The sequence below is a fragment of the Salarias fasciatus genome, chromosome 7, assembly GCF_902148845.1.
Source record: "Salarias fasciatus chromosome 7, fSalaFa1.1, whole genome shotgun sequence".
In the NCBI taxonomy this organism is placed as follows: Eukaryota; Metazoa; Chordata; class Actinopteri; order Blenniiformes; family Blenniidae; genus Salarias; species Salarias fasciatus.
Window position 1 is genome coordinate 21,402,968 of NC_043751.1, and position 20,676 is coordinate 21,423,643.

The 20,676-nt window shown below is 43.1% G+C and overlaps 3 protein-coding genes across 5 annotated transcripts; 1 reads left to right on the plus strand and 2 right to left on the minus strand.

The window, feature by feature from the left end:
• Positions 1 to 243: 243 nt before the first annotated feature.
• On the plus strand, positions 244 to 6,516 carry LOC115392223 (protein regulator of cytokinesis 1-like). Its single transcript, XM_030096778.1, has 14 exons — positions 244 to 372; positions 927 to 1,059; positions 1,138 to 1,260; positions 1,341 to 1,574; positions 1,647 to 1,817; positions 1,928 to 2,077; positions 2,163 to 2,310; positions 2,425 to 2,561; positions 2,649 to 2,744; positions 3,696 to 3,842; positions 3,927 to 4,037; positions 4,128 to 4,232; positions 4,776 to 4,946; positions 6,122 to 6,516. The coding sequence occupies exons 1-14, from the start codon at positions 362 to 364 to the stop codon at positions 6,191 to 6,193; spliced, it is 1,809 nt and encodes a 602-aa protein (XP_029952638.1). The 5' UTR covers positions 244 to 361; the 3' UTR covers positions 6,194 to 6,516.
• Positions 6,517 to 6,648: 132 nt separating this feature from the next.
• LOC115392233 (ubiquitin-associated protein 1-like) lies at positions 6,649 to 8,475 on the minus strand. Its single transcript, XM_030096795.1, has 5 exons — positions 8,353 to 8,475; positions 7,562 to 8,212; positions 7,186 to 7,356; positions 6,937 to 7,038; positions 6,649 to 6,851 (listed from the first exon to the last, which is right to left on the minus strand). Exons 1-5 carry the CDS (start codon positions 8,473 to 8,475, stop codon positions 6,717 to 6,719), a joined length of 1,182 nt encoding a protein of 393 aa, XP_029952655.1. The 3' UTR covers positions 6,649 to 6,716.
• A 773-nt stretch (positions 8,476 to 9,248) lies between these two features.
• Positions 9,249 to 19,263, minus strand: clpxb (caseinolytic mitochondrial matrix peptidase chaperone subunit Xb). 3 transcript variants are annotated; one of them, XM_030096776.1, is made up of 15 exons: positions 19,027 to 19,263; positions 18,450 to 18,525; positions 16,830 to 16,990; positions 16,613 to 16,727; positions 14,617 to 14,771; positions 14,354 to 14,513; positions 13,538 to 13,579; positions 12,760 to 12,936; positions 12,507 to 12,671; positions 12,065 to 12,153; positions 11,605 to 11,769; positions 11,229 to 11,528; positions 10,936 to 11,028; positions 10,716 to 10,822; positions 9,249 to 10,635 (listed from the first exon to the last, which is right to left on the minus strand). In XM_030096776.1, the coding sequence occupies exons 2-15, from the start codon at positions 18,502 to 18,504 to the stop codon at positions 10,545 to 10,547; spliced, it is 1,875 nt and encodes a 624-aa protein (XP_029952636.1). In that variant the 5' UTR covers positions 18,505 to 18,525; positions 19,027 to 19,263; the 3' UTR covers positions 9,249 to 10,544. The 3 variants fall into 3 exon arrangements, with proteins under 3 accessions (XP_029952636.1, XP_029952635.1, XP_029952637.1); XM_030096775.1 differs by having other exon boundaries at positions 19,020 to 19,263; XM_030096777.1 differs by lacking the exon at positions 13,538 to 13,579 and having other exon boundaries at positions 19,020 to 19,263.
• Between the last annotated feature and the right edge of the window lie 1,413 nt (positions 19,264 to 20,676).

The window sequence follows — 20,676 nt, forward strand, 5'->3', positions numbered from 1 at the left end:
TTACTTTAGTACTGTAATACATTTCAGAGCCTGTAGTTTTCACTTATAATTTTACATATTTACATGTGCCACTTTTATCCTCTTCTTGTATCAATGGCTACAATCACAACTTCATGTGATTTTTTGAACTGTAGGAGAATCCAGTCCCCGGATAGTTCCGCTGTGACGTCACCGAAACTGACCAATCAGAGGCCAGGCGTTGTTTCGCTGCAGATTTAAAATGCAGCCAAACTGAACGAGCCACCGGACGACTACCTGCATTGTAGCATTCAGCCCTTGCTCCGTGTTTCTGTGTGGAATATCCGCCCCACAGGTTACAGAGGGTCGTTTTTAAAACGCATTTGTGGTCTGCGGCTGCGACATGAGAGTGAGGTTAGTGTGTAAAACTCATGTTTTCGTTTCCGTTATCCATCTGCTGTTTTGAATTGAGGCTAGCTGTTAGCTGTAGCGTTTGCTAATGGTTTTACGGATTCAAGGGAGCCGCTTGTCTTCATTTTTTATTTGATAAGTCAAATGTTTAAAGCTACGAATTTGAGTGTTTGTAGTTCGGAAATATTAGTTTGTCGGTCGCTTTACGATGTGACCAGTGTTTCGGATCAACTAGTTTTCGTGCTAGCTAGTGACAGACTTCCTTTAGCGGCTCGTGTTCCTGGAAAAACCCTACAGAAATCATTTGCACCCATCGCAAGCGACGTTTTAACCACATGTACAGAAAGTTTGGAAATGTCGCATCTTTGAGAATATTAATGTAGCTGTTAGCATCAGCTGTTTGTGGCAACAACGACGGACGCCGAGGGAAGTCGGTCACCAGTTAAAACGGAAACCAGTTTATCCAAAACACCAAACGCCTCACTGGTGTCGGTGGGTGGATAGGACTGCAGGGAAATGGGGAAAGATAAGCAATTAACCGACTCGTTGTTCCTCAGTGAGGTCCACGCAGCGGAGTCTGTAGCCTACCTGAACAGGGCGCTGATCAGGCTGCAGGACATTTGGGAGGAAATTGGGATCCCGGAGGAGCAGCGCGTCCAGAGAACCAACGATGTTCACAAGCATATTAAAGTGAGGTCCACACTAATGCCAACACACCCGCTTTCCGCAATGCAAACCTAACCGCTCTTGCGTCTGTTCCACCCGCAGGGTCTGCTCGACCTGATGATTGCTGAAGAAGATGAGCTCAAGACGCGATTGGTGAAAAGCATCGAGTCTTGTCGCCAGGAACTTAATAATCTGTGTGCTGAACTTCAGCTGCCTCCTTTTGAGGTAACGTGATGTTAAATTCATGTTGATTCCTTTACAGGAATACAAAAATCCCTCTGTAATCACTTTGGGTTTCTTCACAGGAAGAGGATGGGTGTACCATGCTGCAGATGGAGAAGAACAGCCGCACACGTCTGGAGGTGATGAAGGAGCAGAAGAGGCAAAGAATGGAGGATCTTAAGATCCTCTCTGTCAGAGACCGCCAGCTTTGCAGAATTATGTGCACCACACCCTTTGCCATAGACTTGATGACTGTCCCGTCACTGAAGCAACTGGAAAGCTACAAAATCTACCTTGATAATCTGAGCAGGGAGAAGGTGAGACAAATGTCTCTTCTTGAGCCTTTTCCATGTTTGTAGATACGTTTGTGACCTATCCTACCTCTCCAGGACTGTCGTCACAATGAATTTGTGAGCGTCAGAAAGGAGATCATCACCTGCATGGATGATCTGGAGCGGCTCCCCGAGACCAGCTTTGAGATCAGTGTGATGTCTGCGGACGAGGAAGCTTTTTGTTTGTCATTGGACAACATTTCTGCTCTCAAACTGCTGCTCGGTCAGGTCGGTGTTCATTGCAACAACTTCTCACGTAAACCACTCACTGATGTGATGCTGTGCTTTATGTTTTCAGATGGTTGATAGTAGGAATATCTTTTGTATTGGCTTTGCAGTTGCAAGAGCGCAAGACGGAGAGGGAACTACAATGTTCAAGTTTCCGCACAAAGATCCAGGAACTGTGGGATCGGCTCCAGATTTCACAAGAGGACAGGGAAGCATTCTCAGAGCACATGGTTCGGTCAAAGAAGAAGAACTTTGAGGCAGTAAGTATCATCATTTTATGTCCACTAAACCATGGCAGTGTATCGTGTCTCCAGTTAAAAGCTGCGTTGGTGTTTTTGTTCTCAGCTGCAGGCAGAGGTCGAGCGTCTTGAGCTGTTGAAAATGCAGAGTCTGAAAAGCTTCACTGAGAGCGTCAGAGCCGAGATTGCCGTTTTGTGGGAGAAGTGTTTTTACAGCCAGGAACAACAGAACGCTTTTATTGCCTACCATGATGGTAATGATCTTTTTAATGAAAGCAGTCTCAAATAGTGGACCCAGCAGAATCGAGGGAAATACTCACTGCATGTCTGTTTTTTTGTTTTATTTTTTTCTCTTTTTTTCCCTGAAGATAACTTTACAGAGGAGCTTCTTTCCCTGCATGAGGCTGAGGTGGCCACGCTTAAGAAATATTATGAAGATCACAAGGAGCTGTTCGAAGGAGTCACAAAGTGGCAGAACAACTGGGCTTTGTTTTTGGAACTTGATGTGAGAGCAACAACAATTTACTTTGAGCTTTCCAAGCAAGCTTCTTTTGGTGTCGTTTCATGTGAATATCTGTCCTCTCTTCCTCAGAGGAAGGCCAACGACCCGACGAGATTCAACAACAGAGGAGGGAACCTGCTGAAAGAAGAAAAGCAGAGAAGCAGCCTGCAGATGAACTTGCCAAAGGTGAGAAAACTCTTAGAAGTATTTACTGGAAAAATTACAGAAATACAAGAAGCAGCACTGTCGGTCTGTGGAGAGAGAGACAAAAGATCTGAGGCTAATTTAAGGACAATGCTGTGGAATTTGAATTGGGTGATTTGACTCGATCATGTGAAGAGCTAAATGATGTTACTCATTTTGGTCAATAGGTGGGGTTGGTGAACCTGGAGCTTGGTGAAGTACCAGGTTGATTAGAACCCTGACATGCCCCCACATGCACACACAGGAAAAAATGTATTTTTATTGTGGAAATGATGGGTTCTTTCCATATTTTAATAATTACGTGTTTATAGGTGTTCTTTTAGAACAAAACCAATATTGATCTTGCCTTAACATGTATTGCTACATGCCATTGATGATTGTTCCTCTTGTAACCTATGTACCCTGTGTTTATATATGAATTGTATGTAGATACAAGAGACTGTCTATCCTATCTCTTTCTCCTTCTGTCCCCTCACCCCAACCGGAATATCAGAAAGCCGCCACCTCTGAGCCTGGTTCTGCAAAGGTTTCTTCCTGTTAAAAGGGAGTTTTTCCTTTCCACAGTCGCTTATGCTGCTCATGTGGATCTGTTGGGTTTCTCTGTAAAAGTGTCTCGAAACGACCATGTTGTAATTGGCACTTCATAAATAAAGCTGAATTGAATTAACTATGTGTATAAAAGAAGTTTAGCATTGAAACCCACATGGTATGAAGTGACCAGCATCCCCCTGCCCCCAGCCCTCACTGGCATAGTTTGGACATGCTCCTGTAGTAGCAGTTTCTACCACATCATGGTGTAAGATGCTTTTCCTCACTGACGGCACACTACCAAAGCGAGGACAAACTAGGAGCGGTTGTGACTGATCGCCACCGCTCAACACAGAACAGCGGGCCTGGCGTTGTACTGATACCGTGCACCTTTGAATATTTCAGCTGGAGAAAATTCTGAAAGTGAAGATTGATGAATGGGAGCAGGAGAATGGAGGAGAGTTCCTGGTTAATGGACAGAAGTTTCTGGAGTATGTGCAGCAGCAGTGGGATCAGCACCACGCTGAGAAGGAGAAGGAGAAACTGGAAAGGGTTTGTTATGTTTGCTATGATTTGGAAAATGTTGACAAAAGTTATTTCAAAAGTTATTTACACTGATTTGTTTGACGGTAATAGCAAATGAAGAAAACTAAGCAGACCCAGGAGGAGATGTTGTACGGAACGGCAGCAAAAACGCCGTCAAAAAGACGGGTAGGAGGAACGCCTACTCCCAGCAAACTGAGAAAGGTAAGGCCGCTCCCCCGAGCTGAGCATTACACACCCAGTGATTAAATTGCAAACGTGACCCTCTCCGTTTTATTTCCTCTCTCCTCTAAGTTGAATGGCACCTCCACGGTCTCCACTCCCAACAGCTTTCTTAGTTCTGGGCTGGGTGGAACCACGTGTTTGTCCTCCTTTCAGAAACCACCGTCTGCGCGCAAGGTGTGCCCACCACTGCCGTCCTTCACTTTCTCTGTGATCCAACAGGACAATGGATGCCATCTTCATTTGTTTTCACTTGTCTGTTGGTGACTTCTCAGTAATGAAACACTGCAGCTGTAATTTCTATGGACAGGTGCATCTAGAACACTGTGGAATTTTATTTGCCCACACAGTTTAGTAAAATGAATAAATTCTTTTTCCTTATAACTCAAAAATACAATATTCTACAATGTCTGATCAGATCAGATGTTACTTTGTTTTTGTATCTTCAGAGCTCATAATTCCGATGAAGTTTAATTTTCATTAATTACATATAACCGACTTCTCGGTGATATTCTGTTTTTCTAGATGCGCCTGCTTATAGATGTTATATTCCCTCCTCTCTGTGCTGCATGTCTCAAATCACGAGCTGCTAGAAAAACTACTTAACCTGTGAGATTAATAACCTTCAGGCTGAAAGAACAAATGATTCATTGGGGATATTGATAGTTGTATTTGTCCAGTGTTGAAATTGAATGAATATTTCTAAATCTCTTGTGGAAGGGCCTGGGCCTGCGGACCCCCGGACGCGGAAGGACCCCACGAGCTCTCGACCGAAACAAGGAGAACATCTCCCACCTTAGAAACACTCCAAGTGTCATATTAAGGTCTCCGGATACTCAAGATCGCACCTTCACCTTTAATTCAATTGCTGGCTCCTATTCGGAATTTGCGGTAAATTTGTTTTTGCATCTGTTTCATTTTCCATCACAAAGTCCAACAAACTCGGAACAGGATGGACTCTTTAAGTTTTAATTACAGAAGACTCGATGAAATAGGATTTTGAGACTACACTTACAGTGATATAAGGGAGTAATTATTTGAGTTGTGTCTGGAAGACAGACTTTTGCCAGTTTGGTGCAAAATCCACATTTTAATAATTTCATTTTAAAATCAGCAAAATCTATTTGAAAATCTGATACACAAAAATATGCTGACAATATTTTGATGTCTGTCCTCCAGAGTGAGGACACTTTCTAATCATCTAACATCAAGTTCTAACACACTGAACACCTTTTAAATATAGTTTATTGATCATGCATCACACAGGCACAACAATGTCATACATTTGAAAACATGAAAATTTCAGTGCATCAAGCTTGAGCACAATTTTTTTCATCTCATCACAGAATACAAATTAATAATTTAACTTAAAGGTGCAGCAAGTAACATTGCATAGCATAATGCACCCCCCCAGAGTGTCATGCAGGTTGCCAGTTTAGGCAGTTTAGGGGCGGCACAGACAAAATAAGGAATGCTGTTTTTTTGGCAACCTTGGAAACTCGGGCTGGATTATCTGGAACCAGAAAGCAGTGATGAGTTAGCCCCGCCCACCAAAGCTAGTCCCACCATTACCTCTCTGAAAGAAAATAACTTGCATATTGCACCTTTAAGACTAGTCTACATTGTTCAAAATAAAATAATTTTATAGTTTGATAGTCGTACGTCTACTTTGCATGTACATGAACATTTTACTAGAAATCAAAATATATATATGTAAAAACATGCATGGCCTATAAAACTAATTATTCAAACCACATTGTTGAAACCTCCATATAGCTGTAATTAGGACTAATGAGTTGCTAAGGGAGCCCAGCCAAGTTTCTAAAACCAAATATTTCATTTAAGTTACAATTTACATTTTAAGTATGAAATGTAAAGATGCCAAAAAATATGCTGAGTTAAACTTTCCATTTCCAATGCGATGACCTTCGCCCCTCCCCCCAAACTGTATTACATATTGTATCAACTAGCTGTGATTTCCTGACATCCAGTATATACACACACACACACGTTTGATATTGAAGAGTGGTCGTAATGTAATTGATTCAAACCATCTTTCTTTCCAGAGAGACTTGTCGAAATCTACTAAGTCAGATGGAAGGCCAGTCGTGCTGAACTCCACCATCACTCACCAGTAATCAGGATTCTCACCGGGAGTCGACCAGCTCATCCGGTGACGGAGTCTCGCTGTAGTGGACCAGAGGGGGCTTCAGATTGATCTTCTGACCCCCCAAAAAAATCTGTAAATATTTGAATCTGCGTGAACATGTCAAGTCCTGTCCTGTTCGTTTTAGCGGGGTTTTACTGCTGTGGTGGTTTGCTCTTATCAGTGCCGCTGCTGTTGCTTTATAAGAATTTCTTTCAAGGTATTTTTTTTTGGGGGGGTTAAACCTTGAATATTATTTTACTATATCTACAGTACTATTTTATTTCATTAGTGTACCGTCATTTTCTCAGTCCAGCTGGCATGACAGCTAAAGGTTTTTTTTTTTCTGGAGAAACCTTTTTTTAAATCAACTTTTGAAATAAACATTTTTAAAAAGTGTAAAGTTTGAGTCACTTTATTTCCCCACTTTGCCTTGTATCCCTATCATCTGTGTTGGAGTTGCATCTAGATTTGTTGACTGTGGATCTGGAAATCCTCTGGAGGGGGAGGTCCGTTTACGCCATGCGAGTCATGAGTTCTTCCAGCGCCTTCTCGCGGTGATTCTCATGAACGAGCAGCACTTCCTTGATCGCGTTCTGCTGGAATCCCATCTCGTTGAACTGAGTCAGGAGGCGCAGGAACTCTGCAGCCTGAAGTAAAAATGTTAAGTTGTAGTCCAGATTTATAAAGTTAGCTCTGCTTGGTGCTTTTTTTTTTTTTTTTTTTTGTCTTTACCTTGCTCTCACAGTTCTGAAACATCTCCAAGGCTTCCTCCACCTGTGCTTCATCATAGCCAAGCTCACACAGACGATTGCTGGCAACCAGGTATTTTAAGACCTGTTGGGAACAAGGAGATCGTGAGAAAAGAGTCTTGCTGCACCTCACCATACAATATCCACCAGACAGGTTTGAAAACGAAAACAACAGTTTAAAATCATGTTTTTTTTAAATGGGAAAATATCACTGTAGGTTTTATATGAACACCTTTTCTGGACTCCTGTAGCCAGTCTTCTGCAGCGCCAGAATCGCGGTACGTAGTGGGTATCCCCGCTCCGTGATGGTTTCCAGGAGCTCTCGCTCTTCCTGGCTGAGCGCAGACAGAAGCTCTGCAGCAGAATCGAAGAAGACTCCCCGGTTGCCAGCCGTCGTCAGGACCTGACGGAAACACAGACTTCTGAAGCACAGGATGACTTTTAACATGCGCAGTGCTGCGTGTGAAATCTGAGTAATGCTGCTTTTGTCTCTTGGTGAAAACCGAGTCACGCAGTTTGATTTTTGTCCAGTTCCTTTGAATTTCTGATTATTTAGCAGTTACCAAGAAGCTTCATCCCCTGTGGGAGCGCCGGCTGACTGAACTGACCTTCTTCCTGTGGTTTTTGACCACGGGGCCTGCAGATGAAGGCCGCTGCTGCGCCCTGGACGGAGGAGGACCAGCAGGCGGCGTGTTCTGGGAGAACTTCCTGCCCGCCGAGGCCAGCGAGCGCTGCCTCTTCTTGGCGTTCTTCTGGCCTGCGGGCAGGGGGCTGAGCTGCTGCTGCCGGTCCAACGCCCGCAGAGGCTGCCTGCAGTCCGACAGTGAGGAGGAACCTCTGTTGCCTCTGAGGACCTGAGGCGAGTCGGGCTTACAGTGGGCAGAGGAAGGGCCCGGGTGCAGGTCTTTGACCCTGGAGAGGGGGTCTTTGGGCGCGGCGCTGCGGGGCCGCTCCCTGCTCTTGACGCGGCGGGGCGCGTCCTCGGTGGAGGACCCTTCGTTGTCCTCGGAGTAGCCGTCCTCCTCACCGGAGTCGGATATGCGAAAGGTGACGGTGCGATAATGCATCCGGCGAATGTCTGCAGAGTTCAGGCTGTGGCTGCGGGGCCGGGGGTTCGGGGGCCACTGGTCGCCGCTCCGGTGTCCCACCCTGCGGCTCTCCTGGGGGCTGCTGAACATCAGCCAGTAAGGAGGGCAGGACGGCGCCTGGCAGGCTGCTGGCTGCCCGCTTAAAATCCACCTCTCCAGGCTGAATTCATACTGAAAGGACAGGAAATAAGTTAAGTTAGCGTCATGCTGCAGACACAGAGGGGTCAGGTGTTTCCCAATGCACGGAAAAGAGCTTTACTCGTGTTTTTCAAACACACTGCCTTTAATTTGAACACAAACTTGTGTGAGACCTTGGTGTCTTGCATTATCTGCTGGCAGTCTGGCACGGTGATGCTCGGAGCTTCCACACGTTGCGCCTGCTCCTCCAGCGGACCCAGCAGGGTCTGGAACAGGACGTCCTCCAGAACGTTCATCTGAGCCAAAGTCCCCCACAAATAATCTGCATCAAGACAACCCCACCCCACCAAAAAAAAAAAAAAACCCTTTGACTTTAGAAGAACCAGCTTCATTCATATTTTTGCTGTATTTCCATAAAGGAGCTCTTACCTGTCCGCCTTGTCTTCCACGTCTTGGGTGCTGGAATCAGCAGCAGGTGTTTACAGACACCAGCGTGTGTGATAAAGCTCTTCATCGCTAAGCCTCTGACATCAATAATACCTCAGACGGCTGCAATAATCCGGCCTGCAAAGGTCTCCTGCAGGTGATGGGGGTTTTACACACGTACATTTCATTTGTTTACAAATAACACTGCAGCAACACTGATGAGAAAAATCTCTTATATGTTTGAAATTCTTTATTCTGGCAATATATAAACACCTGCACACAATTTACAATGATTCATTTTGTGTTATATTATTTTTTTTTTTTTTTTGGGGGGGGATTGCAGCATTTTTTAAAAATCTGTAATTAAAAACACATTATAGACAGTTTAATTCCCTCATGAACTTGAAGGGATGAGATTAGGGAAATGCTGAGTTACCGGGAAACAAAAGAACGGCACAACTCTTTCCAGAGATTAGCTGGTTACATAACGCTCGACAGGGCAGCACATTGTGACAAGTGTGGTATTCCTTTAATTTGTCTCAGTGGGGGGGGGTTCGTCACGTGTTGCGAATCGTCTTATCGGAGCCCTTTTGGAAAGTGATGAAGTGTGCACGCTGTGGCGACAGGTAAACAAAAAGTTTGGTTTTGTACAGATATACATTTTATTTTTGTGTCTTGAACAATCACAATTTTTAGGTTCCACAAACTTTTGGGGGTTTACAGGTTCTGTAACAGACCTCTGGAGAAAGAAAAGCAGCTCGGACACTTTTAAAGAAAACAAAAGTTCAAATGAAGGGAGGTCGATCTGAGAGCACAGTAAGTATCTGAGTACAGCAGCGTGGTTCAGAGTTTAGGTGGAGACTTGAACTGAGTACCATTTAGTAACAGCACACATCACTAAAGGCGGGTTTCTGACAGCTGGGCACACAAGGAAAACAGATTAAAAAAAAAAAAAAGAAGTGTAGTTTGGAGAAAGGCCAGTTGGGAAAGGGTTAATTTATCTAATTTCAACTTTGATATTAAGTAGTGGAATATCTGGTGTGATTCAGTCAGGAATATGGAGTCAGGGAGCTAATACAAAACAAACCTCCATCAGCACTTCAAAGTTACCCAGCTGACCTGCTTATCCTCTCGCTGTGAGGCAGCGTTCTGATCCAGTCCTGCACACGCACAGACGTTGGGCTTCAAAAAAACAAAAAAAACAAAGGAAGCAGAACACTGAAAAATAACCATTCTGGCTGTTTGAAAAGGTCTTCACTGTTTCCCACCTGCTCTGATTAGTGTGCTGGTGTGATCTACTCTACATTGTGTTCTCATGGTTCGAGGCCAGGCCGTAGAAATACTACCCAAGCAGTGCAGCTAAAGCATTTACAGCCCGCTTCATTGTGAGCACCATTATTACAATGGTGGTAAAGAAGAAAAAACATCAAAATATTGATGTGCTCATGGAATATCATGCCCTTATGAAGTAAGGCATTACTTGACATGGTAACATCACATCTACACTTTCTCAACACCCCATGTTTTCAAGTGTACAGTATGATCCCATCATTTCCATTTGCTTCCCTTGCCATCAACAGACCTTCACCACAAAGAGAAAACAAAAGAAAAAAAAAAATAACTAGCTACAAATATTTTCATGAATAAAATTGCATTATCTTTATATAGATAAAATGTTAACAATCCCTAGAGATTGAAATATCTTATAAAGGTCTTCCCTGGGTGTGCACCACTACTGGATTAACATCTGATGCACGGGATCAAAGGTTGTTACACTCTCTTCAACTTGTTCGTCATGAGAACCTCTCCGGCGACGTCCACAGTTTATTGTCAGGGGCTATAATAAAAGAGACGGTACCAAAGGCGGTATCCAAAAAGTTCATAGTAATCTAATGATTTCCGACGGCGAGGTCTTCACTTGAAATGAGTCATGTATGGATCAGTTGTTAGCAGCGTCGGCCTGTCGAGGCCAGTTCTCCTCCTCGATGCCGGAGTCGTACTCCTCCTCTGCCGCATCCTTGGCTGGAGCTCTGAAACGCAAACGGAAGTCCGAGTTGAATTACAGAGATTCCATCGTCAGGCGCTGCGGGAGTCTGAGAGACACACTGACCTGATGTATCTCGGCTGGGATTTTCCCAGAACCACCTCTTTGTCCATCTCCACGGCCATGATGTCCGAGTGCGGCACCTCGAACATCGGCTCCAGGAGGAGCTTTTCCTGCAAACCGGGAGAAGGAGATTTCATTTTACGACGCCAACACGAAAATTAAAGACACTGAACACAATTCAGCACAACGCAAGTCTGATAGTTTTATAAATCCAGTCACACACCATGATGGATCGGAGGCCACGGGCACCAGTTTTCCTCTCCAAGGCCATTCTGGCGATGGCCCTCAAAGCATCTGGAGTCACGTTGAGCTCACACTGGAACAACAAAAACAGAGCCGGTTAATTTTGGGGTACAAAACAAAATATGATCCTAAAAAACATCCGCTGATAAATGATCAATCCTGAATCTGCCTATGATCACGCCGTTCCTCCTTCCTGTGGGGTCAGTTGTGTGTTTTCAAGCTGATTTTCTTTCTCATTGTAATTCTTTTGAACGGTTACATCGAAGCTCTTACTTTGTCCATACTGAACAGGGCCTGGTACTGAGGCACCACGGCGTTGCGCGGTTCGGTCAGGATCCGGACGAGCGTCTCCTCGTCCAAGCTGTGAAGGGGAACGACCACGGGGAGGCGGCCGACGAACTCCGGGATCATGCCGAACTCGATCAGGTCCCTGGCTTCCACGTGCTTCAGCAGCCGGTCCTTCTCCTCGATCTCCGCCACCGTGTCCGTCTCGCCGCTGGTGTTGGCCAGGTCGGCTGCGGCGGCCGCACGGCGCCCTTTCCCCAGGTTAGAGGGAGTCCCGAAACCCAAGTACTGAGGAGACACGCCGCCCAGAGTTAGAGATTCAGACGAGAACAGGCAGAAGCATCAGGACCTGTAGAAGGAATACCTTTTCATTCTTTCTCCTGCTGATGATTCTGTCGAGTCCATTGAAGGCACCAGAGGCAACAAACAGGATGTTTGTGGTGTCGACCTGCACCGTCTCTCCTCTCAGCTTCCTGGAGTTCTTCTCAGGAACGTTGACAATGGTGCCCTCCAGCAGTTTAAGCAAACCCTGACAGAGACGACAAAATGAAGGCAAACAACACAAATTAACACAGGGCAAAAATAAAGCATGTAAAAAGCAATATAATCCACACAGCTGTTAATGTCACTGTTCTGCTTCGCTGTACTTATGAAGCTCAGAGAGGTGCTGCACCTTGAGAATGTGTGGAAATGTTCAAAACTATAAACCAAAATAAAACTTGGTGATTGACGATGATCAAATTAGGAATGGAAATCCTGACACAAATACCCTCATTAATATGTTATGTATATTTCATTTAGTGGCGCTGTGGCTGACTCCTGACCTGCTGAACTCCTTCTCCGCCCACATCTCTCAGCTGGTGGATTCCAGGCACGCTGCCGATCTTGTCCACCTCGTCCAAGAACACGATACCTGCAGAGGAAACGTGAGAACGGTTCATCATCGCAGCCGTCCTCTCCGAGACGGGCCCCTTTCACAAATACATTGCGTGGATATTAAGTATTTACTTTAGTTTTGACGTAATGCAGCCACACAGAACTCAGGAGGATTTACCTTAAGATCAGACACGTAGAACAAATAGTGCCTCTGCACATTTCATAAAGACTGAGCAAAAAAGCTGCAATGGAGGCAGTGAGAGTTTCTCCTGTTATACACCAGGGCTGCTGGAATCCTTGTTTATGGAACAGTCAGATATTTATTGAGGAAACACATGTAGGGACTGACATTGACACCTCCCTGCTGGTATATATAGCCCGTCTGCCCACCTTGTTGTGCTTTCTCCACTGAGTAGTTGGCATCCTGCAGAAGTTTGGCAATGACGGACTCGATGTCTTCTCCCACGTATCCGGCCTGAGTCAGGGTGGTACAGTCGCAGATAGCGAAGGGAACATCCAGACAGCGCGCCAGCGTCTGCGCCAACAATGTTTTTCCTAGAAGAAACGAATGCGGTTCGTCAGGAAATCACTATTAGCGGGACGCGTCCGCGACGACCGTAAACAACGCTGACAAAACACCGACCTGAACCAGTCGGGCCTAGAAGTATAATGTTGCTCTTCTCCAGTTTGATGTCGGTGTGTGTGGAGTCCAGGACCTCGCCTCCCCTCCTCTCCTGAGGCGCCTGCTGGCTGGCCTGCTGCTGCATCGACGCCCCGAGAGCGTTTCCATGAGGACTGATCCCTGCGATCTGCAGCAGCTCTGCAACAAGAAACCATGCGCAGCAGTTAGCTCTGTGACTTCCAGGGAATCACTGTGTCTTTCACACATCACTACAAAAGACGCCTGTTTATATGAATCGCCACTGTGCAGAAAGGAAATAAGGATATGTGGATGTCTGTGCATTTTTTCCAACGACAGGCCAAAAATATGCGTGGCTGTGATCAGTGTCAGTGTGGAGTTACTAAGGAGCGCTACACTTAAAATAGCAGGAGTCTGAATGTAGGTCACAGGGCTATCTTATCATTTGTGGCGTCAGTCAGAGATTGACAGCATTGCTTGGGATCTGTGCGAGTTGTAAAACTAGCAAGGAAACACGGCCACCGCTCTAAAAGTAGAATTATTCCCCCATCACAGGGTGTGCAATGCATGCCAAGAAAAGTTTCAACGATCCGCTGACACACTACGATGGAAAATCTCCCATTGCAGAAGGTGAAATGAATCCACTCACTGAGCAGGGAGTCGCGGCGGTCTGTACGTTTTGGCATTTGTGCAACTCAAAACAGAAAAGTGCTGATTAAGTGTTGTGACTTTAAATGTCAGCTCGGGTAAAACATGGCAGTAAGGTGGACCAGTCACTTACTTGTGAATCTGTATTCATCCTCTCGTCGTCTCATCTCCAGCTCTACAGGGAGAGGACGAAAGGACTTAAAGTCAATATTAGCACTTAACATTACCATTACGACATTAGCAGTACAGTCCATGAGAGACACTTTGTGCGACTGTGTGTGATAAGCATTGAACAAATGCCAAATAATACAGATTTGGATTCCAGGAGCTCAGTAGCAACCGGCTATCAGCCACTTGTAAAGATTAGGACTCTCAGTTTATAATCTGTAATAAACATCATGTGCTTTAAATTCAGTGTGGCAAACTTTAAATAGCTTTATAATGATCGCTACAACACAGTGGCGGCTCCTGCTCTGCGTCAGGCTGGCTGGGAAGGATTTCCTCGGTCGGTCGGCTTCGTTAGTTTTAGGGATGCAGTCAGTTTATTGGGGTTAGTGAGACAACACTAGAACACAGAAATCATCCAATTATTGTTGGAGCTAAAGTTTCTTTGTAAATGGTGAAATAATTGTAGCTGAATCAATTCAAGATCTAAAAGAAAAATCTAACAGAATGCTGGAGAGCACTGAAAGCTGACGCTCGCAGTTCCGTTAAAGCTCTGCAACGTAGTAGTGATTCTAATTGATTTGCTCCAACATAAGAAATGCACAATACAGGCATTATTTTTTCTACACTGTGCTGCTGTCCACATCAGAGTGCAAAGAACAACAGGTGTAAATGGACACTAAGCATGTTGGGCATGATACTTTAAGAATATCATAATCCAAAACATTCAAGAAAGATGCTGAAAGGGTTTTTTCCCCCCCAGGAGCAGAACAGTAATACTGACCGCGCGGCGTTAGAGACGGCTGTTTCTCCACCTCCACCTGCTGCCGGCTCCCAGCTGGGATGTTGTTGTAGATGCGCTTGTAGTGATTGTACACTGCAACTGCCAACACTTTCTTTGCGTAAGACTGGCCAACAACATACTTGTCCAAATAAGCATATATCTAAAGGGAAAACACAAACCCATTTATTGTCAATAATTCAATAAATGACTGAAACTTTTATTTATTTATTTTTTTAAGAGACAGTTTCTGGGTATTTCCTTACCTTCTTCGGGGGAGGTGGAGGTTTCTGTGCGAACGCCAGTTTGACGGCCTCTGCAGCAGACTCCGGCTCCTTGTTCAGCCCCTTCTTGGAGTCCGTCTCAGACAGGACCACGAAGAAGTGATGACACTTCTCACATTTCACAAATCGTGTCGAAGCTGAAAATAAACAACATACAAAACAATCGGAGCTTAATACTGATAAAAACAAGCTGTTATAGACAATTACAACATAATTTGGACACATTTACATGAATCCCAAAGCTAAATTTAACACGTATGTTTTCCACTGATCAGTGCGAAAACAGAATGATAGTTTTGTTTCACTTAACAAAGGCTATATGATTTTATTCAACAAAAGACAGTTTGTCCAGAGTGAAACATGCCTTGCATGGCAATCAAACAGTATTTATATGGCACTTTCAGTAGAATTAAATGTAGCATTAGGTGTTTTTACAGTGTAAAAACTAAAAATGAATAGATCAAATGACTAAAATCCTACAAGTAAAAAGTGACATTAGTTAAAGGCTTTATTAAAAAGTAAACTCCTGAGCCCACTTTGAAAAACAGGAACATTCTCTGCACTTGAATTGTTTTACAATCCTATTACCAAACCCCATGAATTACTGAGTGCCACCATTTCACAACACTTTTTGTGGAAAAACTATTGAAACTTTGGTATATTTTCAGTATATTGAGGACTTTTAGCATTATAGCATTAATTGGGAAATGGCTGAAAAAGTACCGCCACAGTTTTATGTCCAAGCCAAATAGAACCAAATGTAGCCTCACCACTTCCTTTTGTAAAGAAAGGTTCACTGACTGTAATTCTCTCAATGTTTAGCACCATGTGACAATCACAAATTTTAACATTGTTACTTTGGAAGAACTGAATAAAAATGATCAAAATGTTTCCAAATACGGTCAGTTGAACAATTAACATTGAAATAAAAAAGGGTCACGACAGGAGAAAGATGTCTGGTTCTTTATAAACTCTGTGGAAAGCTTCTCCTAAACTTATCAAATGGAACAGAGTGGTTGAGACAGTTTTCAGGAGACAGTGCCGTCATGCCAAGTGGGGCTGTACCTTTTTTTAGTAACTGATTATATAAACGGCTGGACATTCACCTCACAATACAAAGCTACAAACTGACGCAGAAATCTGTTTGGCTGAGAAGTTTATTATTTGAATTCTAAGCAAACAGCAGCTTCAAAACTAAAGCTCCCACGATACAACAACAGAAACTAAATGTTTGTGTTTAGTGCCATTTTTTTTTGATGAGCTACACCAGGAAATTGCTAAAGGAAGCAGTTTGTGTCGTACTATTTATGTGCTGTGTTGACACATTTGTCTACATTCATTCATTTGGGGCTAGTGTAAGATGTCAATCAAGCATAAATAAGCATTTTCTCTTTTCATCAAATGCAGAAGAAATATATATAGATTTTTAATTCCACTTTTCAAGCAGTGATAATCACGGCTGCATAAAAATAAACAGTATGAAGTATGAACAGTGATGAATCAAACAATTCAGAAGACAGTGTTGATGCCTTTTTGGGATTTATGTTTTATAACAGCAGTTCTATTGTTTAACTCTTATATGTTCTTTAAAGGTGAAAGACGAATAGTTTTTGAGTTGTTTTGAGTGCTTTTTCCTTGACTTGGAATATTTTGTACTTCTAACCGCTGGCTTGACCAGGTTTGATATAATGTTGAAATAATGAAGTAAACTGATGTTAATATATAAAATCTCATATACTGTGCTACCCTGTGCTTGTTATTTTTTGTTACAAACACCAAGCCTGATTTATTGTAGAGACTCCAGCAAGAATCTGTGAAAACATGAACCTCAGTCATTTTTAAATATATGCATGAGTTCATCTGTGCAGGCGATTGCTTCATTTTCATTTGTTTTGTCACTTTCACTGCTGGCTCTGAACCAAATGGTCCATCGGGGATGAAAAAGTTACCCAGAACTTTGAGCATCATGTTTACTTACATACAAAGGTCTCGACATGTGTGCAGGGGTCTCCACATTTAGGGCAGCGTAACTGGCTTCCACCCTTGCCTGATCCTCCGGATCCTGACAGTCTCTTCCCCTCGCTGATGCTTTTCTATGGAAATACAGCGACATTAGCGTGTGTGAAATCGCAGTTTTAACTTAACCAGTTAGTTTATGTGAATGAAAAAAGGGGGACTGTTCTTTCAAAGTTTACCTTCCCGGAATCATTTCCGCCATCTTTTGTTGTTCCGTCTTTCGCGGCGTAACAGACAGCAGTCTCTGAAAACGACCTCACACGTACCCGGGAAGGTAAATGAGTTTCCCGAAAGCCCTGACGACTCAGAGAGTACAGCTGGATCCTGGAGCATGACAGTCCTGTAACAACAGCAACACACAACAACAATGTTTATGAACAGGTGTCTCATATTAACATAACTGTAAATTATTTTCTTGAGTGAATACGAGAATTCCTCGAAGGAATTTTCCTGTGTCACCCACTAACATGCTTTGGTAATTTGATTAATTTATTCTGATTTAAGGATTGCTACAACTCATTTTGTGAAAAATATTTTCCCAATGTGCTGATAACTGTCAACAAACTTGATTTACTGACGTTATTAAATATCTAATCAGGCAAATATTGAAGCAAACTAGCTAAAATTACTTTTCCTGTGCAGCTGAGTGCATCAGTGAGGAGAGTGCTCTCAGTCAGTTCATAACGTATTAAAAAGTCAACACAAGTATCTCAAAACAATCTGTTATTTCTGTATTTTATGAACAGGAAGTAAACAGTGGTCCAAGTAAGTGTCGGTACTTATTAGTGTTTCTAAATTTACATGATTACAAACACTTAACTCATCGATTCCAAGTGAAAGAACACATTTAAAAAAAAAAAAAAATTAGATCACTTGAACAATCTGACAACTCCAGAGATCATTTTAACAGGCTCAGTGTTATTTAGGTCACTTTCAGACAAGTCTCTACAAGTTCACTCAATCACAAAAATATTTAACAGGCTCTTCTTTTTTTCTTCTGTGATCTTGCCTCCATCCTTATCTGTCACACTGTTTTTTTAAACCCTCTTGTGACAAGGCTGCCTCGATTAAATCCAGAGAGTGTCTCTGAACCTTCACCCACTTTTTTAAACTTTCATTATTTGACAGTAATTTAGCACTATTTTGGGTTTTCGACAGCACGTGTAATAAATGTGAATCTGACATTTATACTGCAGAAGTCCAGGGGCCACCGACTATTCGGTTTTCGTTTTATTATACTGTATATCAATAATGAACAGCTTAGTAGTTTTGGCTATGAAGGATATACTGCATGCCAACATATGTTAGCTATAATGTGATTGTGATAAGTGTCATGAAAAGAAAAAGTAAAGTCAAATGAGAAATTCACTTTACTACAGTGACATTGTCCGTGGCTCTATTTCAAAGTCACAAAACAATGTAAGAAAGCGTGCACTGTAGTCCTTCGCTGTTTGTGCCTTTGGTCTTGCTTTGAGAAGGGCCCTAGGTGTAAAGTTGGTGCAACAGGTGATCTAAGCTACAAAATTCCGACTTGTGTGTTTTATGATACGAGTTCTCCCAAAAATCGTACAAAAGTCACAGCTGTACATTATGAAACACTGTGTGATGCAACAGTCCCGACCTAACTATAGCTGCGGGTCTCTATAGCAATGACTTTTCCACCTGCTGTTGACATTATCTGCATGTCTGTCATAACAAACAGTAATCTGGGTTAGCTGGAGACCCAGTTCACAGTCACACACGGAGCAATGTCACGCAGATTTACACAGTAAGCACAGGGTGTACTTTCCCTTTCATACCTCTGTGGGCAGTGGTCAGGAACACCCTGGCAGCAGAGGTGCACGGACAGGACATCTTTTCGTCTGTCTCTCAATTCTGGAAGCAAAACACAAAGTTTGAGCGCTGCGCTGGGATGGCATTATCGGCTAAAGTAGCTGTCAGCTACGTGACGAACAGGAGAGGCCGGCTAAAGCTCCAACGTCACTGTTAGCATTAGCAGGTCATAACTCATCAAGGTAGAGCTGAAAACTCTGCGATTAACTCTTGATTAAATTCAGACAAAATGAGAAGCCGCTGTTGACCAGTCCTTGCTACAGTTGTAATGAAACGCTACAATAAATAGTCTGGCTGGTTAGCATTACTGTACAGGTGAATGTTAGCCGATTAAGCTAGGCCCGAGTTAGAGCCACCTAGCGTCTGTAGCAGGTTCTGAGAAAACACAACGACAGCGTTTAACAGTGTTACCCAGAGGTTAAGCACACCGTCCTCTCACTGCCGCAGCAGCGAGGGAGCAGTGGAATTAGTTGTTTTCAATACAACGACACAACAGACGGTGGACACACAAACGTGTTGGCAGCTAATTTACTCACGGTGCACGGTGAAAGCAGTCGCGTCTTGACAGCTAACCTCGGAAATACAAATTTGCTAAGTCACTGCAGCTCTGGTTCTCTCGTCGTAGTTTGACAGGTCAGTGTGTCATGCCAGAGGCACTGTGCCTGTTGCATGAATCAGGAGGAGTTTGCTCCGGGCCGTTATTTCCCAGGTGGGACACGACCCAAAGTGATGTAACGCCTGCTGTTATGAACTAGGTCGGGCGTTCTGCTATGGCTAACTAGCCTCCCCCCTTTGGGTAACAGTGGCTAGCAGTAGAGCTTTAACAGGTATGGAGTGTATTATTAACATGGATGCCCTATTTGTAATGACACAGCGCAGTACTATCCAGATCTTTAAAGATCTGTGGATACACAGTCGACTGCTGCTGCTGCGTTCAATGCTGCTCTGTAAAATACAACACTATGAGCGGGGTTGTGAAACGTTATGTTGCATTCAGGTGATTCTCGTAAATATTTCAGAGAAATTTACAACATTATTGATACAAATGGCCAACAATGACTGCAAATTGTGACATTGTAGTTAATATAAATAAATAAAGAAAGAAAGATATTATGCTCATAATGGATCATAGTATTTGGATACGACTCAGACTCCCCCAAAAGTTAGGGAAATGTTTAAAATTTATATTCAAAAGCATAATTAGAGTTTGTGAGGTTTGATTTTTTTTTTTTTTTTTTTTTTGTTAATTTACACTACACACATTGTCCAAACCATTTTGGTGTTGGGCTTCTACACATATATAAGAAAAGAACAGAAAACAATTAAAATACTTCATGGGTTCCAGGGGGATTCTTAACAGTGTTGCTGCTCAGAGAGTAGTAATATTCAGAGTTGTAGAATTAAATTAAAAAAAAAGCTTTTTACAGTACAGGATCCTCAGTATCAAATATATTAAATAAACACTGTGAAGGTCATAGTGGCATGTTAATTATTTAACTAGGTTATTGCACAGATAATGATGGTGCAGGCAGATGTGGGGTTTATGGTAAAAAATTAAGAAATGCAGATAACATTACAGGATTTGAATAATTTGTCTGTAAAATTTTCTTCAATCATTTTGCCCAAGTCATAGTCAAAATAAATTCCTATAATTGTAGATGAAATTATCTTAGATTTAACAGCTAATCAAGACTGTTGGACAGACAGACATTTCAGCATATGAGCAGTAACAGAACTGGTTAAAAACAAGTGCAGTCAGGAGAAGTTGGCTTCAGAGCGCTGTAACTGTATACACGGTCTCCTTGACACCTCTGTCTGGATATCTGCTGGAACTGCGGCAGTGCTGTTTAAACTTGTTTGACCTGCTTTGAAGAAACAGCAGATAGCTGAAAGAAAGTTAAACTCTGCCAATAGTAGTATCAGACTTTCTTAAAGTGAACTACAGAGACTTACATATTCAAAGCTCTCCTGTCAGTTTCTCAGCTGCCTCTGGGATCAAACATTTTGTTAATAAAAAGTTAGAGGCAGGTGACAAAGCAATGTCTTTTCTGCTTCAGAATGAGGTCGTGATGTTCTTGGCGCTGTGTGATCAAAGTGGGGATGTTACGGAATAACACTAGCTACTGTATTTGCCCTACTTGGCACAGCTACTGCGGCAGGCCAGGCTTGTAGAGGTGAATGTCCAGAGTCAGT